At 38.0% G+C, this 10,335-nt stretch overlaps 2 protein-coding genes across 2 annotated transcripts; both read left to right on the plus strand.

Moving 5' to 3' along the window:
* Positions 1-1,630, plus strand: LOC112025863 (sugar transporter ERD6-like 5). The gene is made up of 6 exons (XM_065781696.1): positions 1-81; positions 161-220; positions 316-369; positions 946-1,005; positions 1,112-1,226; positions 1,392-1,630. Exons 1-6 carry the CDS (start codon positions 79-81, stop codon positions 1,511-1,513), a joined length of 414 nt encoding a protein of 137 aa, XP_065637768.1. The 5' UTR covers positions 1-78; the 3' UTR covers positions 1,514-1,630.
* A 7,203-nt stretch (positions 1,631-8,833) lies between these two features.
* Positions 8,834-10,105, plus strand: LOC136070970 (uncharacterized). Its single transcript, XM_065781662.1, has one exon. The coding sequence runs from the start codon at positions 8,834-8,836 to the stop codon at positions 10,103-10,105; it is 1,272 nt and encodes a 423-aa protein (XP_065637734.1).
* Positions 10,106-10,335: the final 230 nt, after the last annotated feature.

Consider the following 10,335-nt stretch of genomic DNA (forward strand, 5'->3'; position numbering starts at 1 on the left):
TAAACAATCTTTTAACAGATTCCAGCTACTGCCTTAAGTGTATTCTTGACAGATAAATCAGGAAGACGGCCACTTCTTATGGTGAGGACATGGCAAAATCAACTTTAAGCCTATGGTGTGTAGTTTAGTTGATTGCATTAAAGTCTGCTAACTCTTGCAGGTCTCTGCCGCTGGAATGTGCTTAAGTACCTTCCTTACAGGCTTGGCATTTGCCTTTCAGGTTTCTGTTGAAAACAAATTCAAAGCTTCTCTGTCTGTTGTTCTGTTTTCCACATATATGAATGATCATTGTTTAAACCTTTTTGTTCCAAGCAGGAGAACTCCCAGTTGAAGGAGCTCACTCCAATCTTGGTGCTCATTGGGATCCTGGTAATAAGGCATAACCTGAAAGATGACCTTTCCCTTCTCCAGAAAATGCTAGAGATTTCTAAATATAATTTCTCACATTCTGTCTCATCTACACTTTATTGATCAATTAGAATGTTGGGGCTTGTTGGGGCCTGTGGGAATGGGAATTTCTGAGCTTATTTTGGAAGAAACTCACAGCAATGTTACTGCTAATTGGCACATTGATAATACAAACTACCAAAAACATGGTACCCTTTTGCAAGAAAAGAACTAAAAACATCTTAGTTGAATTTCCCAGATTTTATCTAGTCTATGCTTCAACCACAAATTAGAATGTAGAAGATTTAAAGCAATTAAGTTATTCAAAGATTAAAAGGTTGCTCTACATTCAATAACTTTCAGGACTAAAAAAAGCCTTTTTATCAGCTAAAGCTGCAATTACCGCAATGTTCATACTATGAGATTTATTATGCTTGTGTTTCTTTTAAATCCTTAAAAAGCAATAAAGGGGTGTTTATTATTCTATTTTACTTCACTTCTGGACTGAGGTTTTAGACATTGAGATGCTTGTGATTGACTGGCTAATAATCCATGCAGGGTTTTAGTGTAGCTTATTCATTAGGCATGGCAGGATTACCCTGGGTTATAATGTCAGAGGTATGTCGATAATTGAATTCCAAATTTATTTAAAAATTTGTTAACAGGAATTTTGCATAAACAAGCAGGTATATTGCACTAATTCAAGGATGAATGTCTATTTCAGATATTCCCTATAAATGTCAAGGGTACTGGTGGAAGCCTTCTGACTTTAGTGAATTGGTCTTGTTCTTGGATTATTTCATACTCCTATAATTACATGACCGAATGGAGTACTGCAGGTAATTGTTTCTACCCTATTAATTATGTTATGGAATGGATTAGTATTGAGTATTGACACTTTCACTTTTTTTGTTTCCTGATTACAAACACTTTCATTTTTAGTATAAGTTTCTTTGCTCTCTCTTCCATAATCATACGTGGATATTTTTGACATACTACATCAGGAACATTTTTCATCTACACTGGCATTTGTGGTTTGACTGTTCTATTCGTCGCGAAAGTGGTACCAGAGACCAAGGGGCGAGCTCTAGAAGAATTACAAGCATCAATTAATCATTTTCTCTAAACAAACAAAGTGAAAGTAATAACAGTTAAAGTTCATGTCGTTCATAGTGTATTATAATTGGAGTAATGTTATTACAAAAATTTGGAAGAAATCAGTTAAAAATTTTAGTGTGAGCAATTATATTTCCATCTTTTAGTGTTTGTAAAATTTATAGAGATGACACTTTTTGTTGTTGCAACTATGAAATACTTTTACAAGTAAAACCAACTTAAGACTTAAAAGGGGAAATGATCCAGGAGACGAGCCATCAATACGTCCTACAATATAAAGGATATTGTGATGTTGATATTGAGAAACTAGTGGCCCACTTCAGTCTTCACTGCAGTTGCCGCGAAATGACTAGTAATAAAAGCTTACACTTATCTGTGGTTCCCTCATTCATAGGTGGGCTTAAAGCCTCAAACTGCTTATTTGCTCAAATTTGATTAAATAATGATTAGAACATTCACTAAATTTAGTGAATGTTCTAATCATTTTTATACTTTAATCGTGTCTGAAAATTAATTGGTTGTTAAAATAATTTTAGACACTCCATTGCTAAAAAAATTCATCACAGCTAAAAATAATTTGATGAAAATAACCAAATTTGGGCACAGCATGAGTTCATTATAATAGTAGCTACAGTTGACTCAAAGTCTGCGGAGTTTTATTTTAATGATTATGGTGCATTTCATAACCCAAGTAGCAATAGTTACACGTTGTGCATACAAGACAACTAAAATCGTGTTTTTAAAAATATAATTTCAACAGAAGTGTGTGCGGCAGTATACTACTCAATATGTGCAACAATAATTAGCTTTTTATCTCCTAGCCAAAAGAGAAACGATTTTACTTTCTAGGTCCAAGCCTTCACACGCTAGAACTTTCACAATGGGAAAGATCGGAAATATTTCATAGTCAACATGCTGGATGATATATGGTACAGAGCAGCCTCATGAATTGAGAGTAAATAGTTACAAGCCAGAGTTGAAGGTCAAAGTTATAGTGTCTAGCTTCAGGCTTCTGATCCAACTTGAACATTGAGGGTCCCTTCGACTGAAATTGTCTAGAATATTGGTGATATTGAGAAAATATACGGGCTCCAAGCCCAAGCCCTTAGGCAAGATTGATACGGGCCATCAACTCGCCATGTGATGTTGGCAATGATATGGGCCGTGAACCCAATTGCTAAGTGACCAAGATTTGGGCTTGCAGTGAAGAGAAAAGGGAGATGGCCATGAGCCTCATTTATGATTTAGTGAAAATATAGGTCATAGGCCAATTCATGAAGTCCAATAAATACGGGCCATGAGTCAGTTACATGATATAGAAAAGATGTGAGCCAATGGGCCTATTCCTTGTGGGTCATGAGCCCAATTTGAAAAGGCATGAGAGTTAGAAATGAATTTGGTCCTTTTTGGGTTAGAAATGAATTTGGTCCAAGATCCATATTTTTCTTGCGTAAGTTAATGCTCACGTATCTTGGATTGCCCAAAAAAATTAAACCACTTGGTCTCAGCAAAAAGTGAACCTGAACAATGTAATGAACTTTAATCATTGATCTAATCAACGACATAAGAGATCCTAAAAGCCACCTAATTTGAATTATTTTTATTTATAATTGTTGCCCTAAGTCCTAATAATAATACTACTAATAATATTTTAATTATCTAGGTTGTAGACTTCTACAAATCAGAAATTATTTTTAGTTATAGACAAGACAAAGCTTTGCAAAAAACTAATCAATAATCATTACTATTTAATAAACCAAGTGAATTATGGGCAATGAGCCAACCACATGGCTTCTCAATGATTTTTTATCTTTTGCTTAATAAAAAGGAAGGGGGTCTTCAGTATGAGCTCATCGACCCTACACCACGTGACGGTAATAAATAATACCATGTGTACCACACGGGCCTTGTTAGAGCTATCGCTCAAACTGCTCTCTTTATGTGCTGAACAAGAAGTCCTACCATCAAGCTACACTCTTGTGTAGGGCTGTAAATGAACTAAGCCATTTATAAACAACTCAGGCTTGGCTTGATAAAAAGCTCGTTCATGTTTGTTTGTTTGTTTATAAACAAGCCAAGCTTAAGTTTTAGTTTTAGGCTTGTTTAATAAACGAGCCAAACCCGAGTAAAAAATATTGTTCATAAACAAGCTCGTGAATACTAAGGCTCGATACAAAAATAATAAAACAAGTTGAGCTTAGGCTTATTTATGTGTTTGGTAATAAAATTGATATGAGCTTGACAAGTAAACTCATATCTTTTTAAAACTTTAATTAATTATAAGTTAAGACTACTCATCCAAACCAAATAGGCTAGATAATAAACTTGATATAGGCTTGATAATATACTTATGTTGGATCTCAAGCTCAAAAGCATGATATTGAGTTTGAGTTTGGGCTTGATATTGAGCTCGAGCTTGGCTTGACTAATGAATCAAGCCAAGCCTAGCTGAGCTTAAGCTTTTATACTTTATAACGAGCTCAAACTTGAACATTATTTATAGGCTTGTATTAAGCTCAAGCCAAACTCAAACATTCTATTTTTGCTGTCGCGCCAAGCTTGAACATTTACTATTCGACAAAGTTTAGCTCGTTTTCAGCTCTTCTTGTGTGATGTTTCTCAATGATTATTAGGCATGACCCAATTTCAATGATTATATAAACTGTGGGTCCTTCTTAGCCTTGAAATGAATTTGGTCCAAGAGTTTAATAAGTGACATAAGCAAACCTAATTAAACTAATTTGAATTATTTTATAATAATTCTCTCCCTATGTCCTAACAATAGTACTGGATGATGTGCTTTAGTAAATGGAATCCTAAGGTCCAAGGGAGAATATGACAGGCCTTCACTATGCATGATTTTTATTCCGTATAAAAAGCATCATTGTCTATTCGTAGTGGGTCAATGGCATAAACCTCCTTTTCGAAAGAAACAGGTAAGTGAAGAAGCCGAAGAAACCACACCAACGAGCATGGATATTACCTTGTGGGCTCCATTGCTTTGTGAATTGAATACACATTATCGAAATTGTTCATATGTCCGCTCGGTCCAATAAGCATACGAAAGCGCACTGAATATAATTTTTCTGTCCTAATAATTCCTATGATCTATCTCAACTAACAATCTCTAACAGTACTCTCTCTCCCTCTCTCCCTCTCTCACTCTCTCCGTTGTAAGAGAAATGGATAGAGATGGCATGGAAGAAGGACTATTACAAAGTTGTACAAATTTTGAAGCCCAGCCCAATACAGATGGTGGAGATACAACACCAAGTGGTGCCTCTGCCACTGCCACACCTGTTGTTGTACTCAGCACCCTGGTCGCACTTTGTGGCTCGTTCTGTACTGGCTGTGCTGTAAGTACCATAGCATAAAATTATAGTATACATCATGTTGTTGAACAACCTTTCTGTCTTTCCTCATGTATAGTCCACTTTTTGCTCGTTTCTTAAGCATCTATTTCTCTGTGTGTGTGTGTGTGTGTATGGTGTAAAATGAAAGTGTAAAATATTTTACTCCTTACCTACCCGTATTTTACAGTCAATTGATAATTGATTTTAGTTTGACCAGGTTTTCTAGTCTACCCAAACACCTAAACACCCATAAGCCATAAAATGTTTTACATAAAACCTTTCACCTTAACCAAACGCAACCTTATACTAAATTTCGTTAAAATTATATTTCTATATCAATTTTTTTTTCCCAAAATCATCTCTCTCTTCCTTTAAAAAAAAAAAAAAACTGTGTCTCCCTCTTTCTGAACTCACTCTATTTTTTTCCTTTCCAAACCCACTTTTTCTCCTCTTCCACAACTAGTTTATTCATCTGTCCAAACCAATGAAAAAATCTCTCCTCCACAGCCAACCACTTCTTCCTTTCCAATCCCAAGACTCTCTCTTTCCCTTCCTCCACAACCATTCTCTTCTTCCTTTCCAAACTCAAGTCTCTCTCTATCCTCCTTCACAACCAAATCCACCCCATTACACAAATCAACTCATTGTGTAGATCAACCCTACTAAAACCCTTCACATTTAGATTTGCAAAAACTCGGCAACATTTTTGGGTTTTCCACACACCGACGAGTCCACATCGTCACCATTCTCACTTGTGGTGGTCAACATGTTGGCAGAACAAGGAGAGAGAGAGAGAGAGAAGAGAGAGGGAATAGATATGACGTCAGAGAAGAGAGGAATAAAAAAATAAAATGCAAAGTTAAAGTAATCGTGTAAATATACATGATTACTGTAGCAAGGACTAGTGTAGGTAGTTTTTGAGCAAAAATATGTAAATTTCGTAACTTTTTCTATTATACACTAATTGATGTGAATGCTCTAAACTCTGAATAAAGCCACCTCTGGTTGTAGTACAAGTATATGTATTGGATTGCACACCAAGTATGATTGGCTTAGGCATTGACTAAGTGGGTTGATATATATATATATATATATATATATCTAACATTAGTGATGAGTCTGACACATTTAGCTGGTTAGGATTTGCTCCTTTGACTAGAATATATGGTGTCTTTTCTTTAATTGATTTACATTACTATTAAGTATTAATTGTTTACACTTTGTTTGTTTCGATAGAAAACTTTGGATGAAGATAGTTTTTCGTATTTTTCAGTGTTTAATAATATCAAGAAAAGTGAGTCAAAAGAAAACTATATTTGATCAATATAAAAATCGTGACATATGTTTATTTAGAGAATTTTTTCCAACAATTTTTTTTGGAAAACAACTCTATTTCACGGCAATCTAAATAAGGGAAGTTAGAAGATTATTTTCAACTCATTTAAGTTGTTACCAAACATAAGAAAATGAGATAGTTTAACAGAAAATACTTTATGAAAAATAACTCATTTTCTATAAAATATTATTATCAAAACAAATAGAGCGTTAATTGCTAAAATTATAGGTTGCTTAGATGCAGAAACATGCATATATTTTATGGTTTGGTGTAAGTTTAAATAGTTATGCTTCCTTCAGGAAAAAGGTGCGTAAATTTGTTTTAAAATCAGATGAAGTGATGAACAAGATAGAATAATTTCTTACTAGCTCAAGGTCGTAAACAAAGTTGAATTAATGAAGGTGTACAGCCATTCCACTGAGTGAAAAGGTCTAGGTTCTTATCATATCCTAAATGGTTACAGAAGTTAAATAAATTTATTTAGTTGTTTAGGATTGCCCTAAATATTTTTTTTTTTCTTTTTGAGTAAAATTGACCTAAATAATTTAACATAATATAAAAGCAGGAGATTTGATCCATGTCTCTATACATCCTTCCTCTTATTTAATTTGTTAAAATTCCTACATGTTAAACCCCACTTACTAAGGGGGAGTTTGGGTCCACATGTGATGGGATGTTAGAATTATAGTTAAATAATTAAATTCATTATTTTTTAATAACTTAAACTTTTTAAACAATGGCGAGTGAGATTTTCAATTCATAATTATTTGATTTTAAGATTATAATATACCTTTTTATTGGATCTTATATGATGAGAAGCTTTTGATTTATGAAACTTGATATAAATTGGCAGACAACCATAATGAACGATTTTTTAGATTAATTTTAGGATACTAGCTACCATCAATATATTTTCAAATTGGAAGCTTTTGTATGTTAATTTCTTTTGAAGTTCCAGCAATCAAATTTCACATATAAATGTTTTGTGAAGAATGCTGGAAAAAGGTTCAGTTGTGGGTATAAATGTCTAGAATTGAAATATATATATATATGTGAGGGGGAAAACCCAGAGCTACTTAATGGGCCCAGGACACCCTGTTAAGGGCTATTATATTTCCGAGGAGCAATATGTAGTTGGGGCGGCCCTTCTGAAGCAGGGAGCCCAGAAGCAAAGGAGGAGTACTGTCCGAGGAGGTCATCACTGGTTCGAAGACGTCTTACTCCTCGGCCACATATAGTCTTGATCAAACAAACTTGTGGAAGGTCCGAATAATCTTCCTAACAATCCCAATGATAATGATAAGCCCTGGGGTGGATCCGGAGATGATCAGAACTAAAAAATATCTAAAGGAAAAGCTGCTACCACCTTATTTAATGCACTGCAACAGCTTTTCTGGCCGCATTTATGTGGAGAAGACTCCTGAACAGTGTAACCTCGGCTACCGCCACTCACAAAGGACTAAAGTGGACACATGACGTGACATGCAGTTGAGTAGATACGCAGATGAAGAACAGGTGGACGATGGAGATGATAGGAGAGGAGGCTATATAAAGAAGAAGGGTCCCTGATAATAGGGGAAGGAGGAGAGAGAGAAAAAGAGAGAGAAAAGCTTTACTGTAGCTCTGAATGTTGTAATCACTGTTCACTTAATAAAATATCTCTTCGGACATTCATGTATGGAGTTATTCAAGCATTAGTTCATGTTATCATCACTGCAAGTAACCTAGCAAACCATTGTGTACTTCATAACCAGCCTAGCTCTCTCGCCCACTCTCTACAAATTTATTGTCCTGGGTTCGCTGGGTCTTCAACCCATATCTTTTGGGCTTGGGCTACCAAAACTGACCCTACAATTGACACCGTCTGTGGGGAGAGCTTGTGCAGGGGTGGAGACAATAGTAGGTGATGGCTGGACACGGTCAACAAGAAGCGGAGTCTAGGGCATCCCAGCACGTTGACCCCTTTCTTAACCTGGAGCGGAGACAGGACCGCGAGGGTAGCGTGCACACCGTGCCCCCTGGTCAGAGCCAATCACATAGGGGGAGTCACATGTCCCATGCAGAGAAGAACCGAGATTTACAGCGGGAGATTGAAAAGCTAAAAAGGGAGTTACGCCATGCAAAGAGGAAACGAGCTCCTTCGTACTCTAATGAGGACCCAGATGACGAGCCGGACGTCACCTATCAACATAAATCCAGGACACCAGCCAGCGAGACCTATACCTATGAAGAAGAATCTCATAGCAAGGGGCAACGCAGAAGTCCACCACATGGAGACGCGGGAAACGACGCCATGAGCAGGGCTCTGAACCAGATTTCTAGGTCACCCTTCACGCGCAGGATTGAAGAGGCGAGACTTCCTCGGCGTTTTAATCAACCAACGTTCATCATCTACAACAGTAAAACAGACCCCGTGGAACATGTGAGTCATTTTAACCAGAGGATGGCTGTCTACTCCAGGGACGAAGCGCTGATGTGTAAGGTCTTCCCTTCCAGTCTTAGGCCAGTTGCCATGAGGTGGTTTGATGGGCTGAGTCCAAATTCCATCAGCTCTTTCAAAGAGCTCACCCAAGCTTTTGGTTCACGATTTGTCACCTGCTGAAGAGTGGCCTGACCTTTGTCTTCTCTGCTGTCTTTGAGCATGCAGGAAGGAGAGACACTGAAGGTGTATTCGGACAGATATTGGGAGATGTTTAATGACATGGAGGGCAATTTCGATGCAATGGCCCTAGAAACGTTTAAGCTCGGCCTCTCTACCGATCATGGTTTAAGGACATCCTTGTCTGGTAAACCCGTCACTAGCATGCGTCAGCTAATGGACTGCATTGAGAAGTATAAGAGAGTTGAAGAAGACCAACAACAAGGAAAAGGCAAGGAGAAGGTTATCACCCAGGAGAGGAGGGATTTCAGGTCGGATCGATACACCAACAGCAAACCGAAGAGAGATTTTCCTGCGCAGTCAGGAGCAGCCAATCCCCAGACTGTCAACACCGTATTCAGAGACCCAGTCCATCAAGTTTTAGAAAAAGTCAAGAACGAGCTGTTCTTCAAGTGTTCGAACAAGATGGCAGGGAATCCTGACAGACGTAATCGCAATCTCTACTGCCAATACCATCAGGATCATGGGCACATGACTGAGGACTGTAGGAACTTATGGGTTCATTTGGAACAACTAGTCAGCGAGGGGAAACTGCGACATCTCCTACATCACACCAGTGGCCGAGGAGGTCCGATGAGCACGGACTCCCGGAGGGATGATCCTCTGAAACCCCCTCTGGGAACTATCAATGTTATCTTTGCAGCCTCAGGGAGAACAGGATCTTGGCCATCCAAGGTCATGTCGGTGGATCGGTTACATGCAGGGGAATCTAGCCAGGGTCCTAAGAGTTGCAAACTAGATGATCAACTAGTTTTAGGTTTCTTGGACGCAGACAAGGTGGGCACTGTCCAGCCTCATGATGATGCGTTGGTCGTCACCCTTAGAATTGGGGGGTATGATGTGAAACGGGTGATGGTTGATCAAGGTAGCGCTGCAGAAATAATGTACCCTGACCTCTACAGGGGGCTGAACCTCAAACTCAATGACTTAACACCATATAGTTCTTCGCTGATCAGTTTTGAAGGAAGGGTTGTCAACCCGAAGGGCCAAATACGACTACCCGTGCAGACTGGCTTAGAGGTGGTGGAGGTGGATTTCATAGTTGTGGATGTCTTTTCACCCTATACAGCAATTGTAGCCAGACCTTGGCTTTATGCGCTGGGGGCGGTTTCTTCCACCTTGCATCAGAAAATCAAATACCCATCCGAAGGCCGGGTTTGCGAAGTCCGGGGGGATCAATTCGTAGCAAGACAGTGCTTAGTGGCTGCCATTCAACACGAGCCAGGAGCCGAGTCGTCAACCAGGGGCTTATAGCAACCAAAGCATCAGTCATCGCCCACTGAAGATCCGGACAAGGGCGCAGGGTGCGAAGATTTGACAAAAGTCATCATTGGGGATAATCCCGAAAAATTCTTTCAAACAAAAACATAATATTTGGCCAAAAAAAAAGAGCCTGAGATATGTCATATGATATCTAGATAATATTTGTTTCAAATTTTTAATTTTTTTGTAAGAGTTTAAATCTACTTCAGTTTTCAATAAAT

Source organism: Quercus suber, unplaced genomic scaffold (assembly GCF_002906115.3).
Source record: "Quercus suber isolate HL8 unplaced genomic scaffold, Cork oak 2.0 scaffold_275, whole genome shotgun sequence".
In the NCBI taxonomy this organism is placed as follows: Eukaryota; Viridiplantae; Streptophyta; class Magnoliopsida; order Fagales; family Fagaceae; genus Quercus; species Quercus suber.

Coding starts and splice junctions, on each gene's coding strand:
- LOC112025863 (XM_065781696.1), top strand. Junction 370..945: donor TGGTGCTCATTGGGATCCTG/GTAATAAGGCAT, acceptor TAATCCATGCAG/GGTTTTAGTGTAGCTTATTC. Junction 1,227..1,391: donor GACCGAATGGAGTACTGCAG/GTAATTGTTTCT, acceptor ATACTACATCAG/GAACATTTTTCATCTACACT.
- LOC136070970 (XM_065781662.1), top strand. CDS start 8,834: ATGCAGGAAGGAGAGACACTGAAGGTGTATTCGGACAGATATTGGGAG.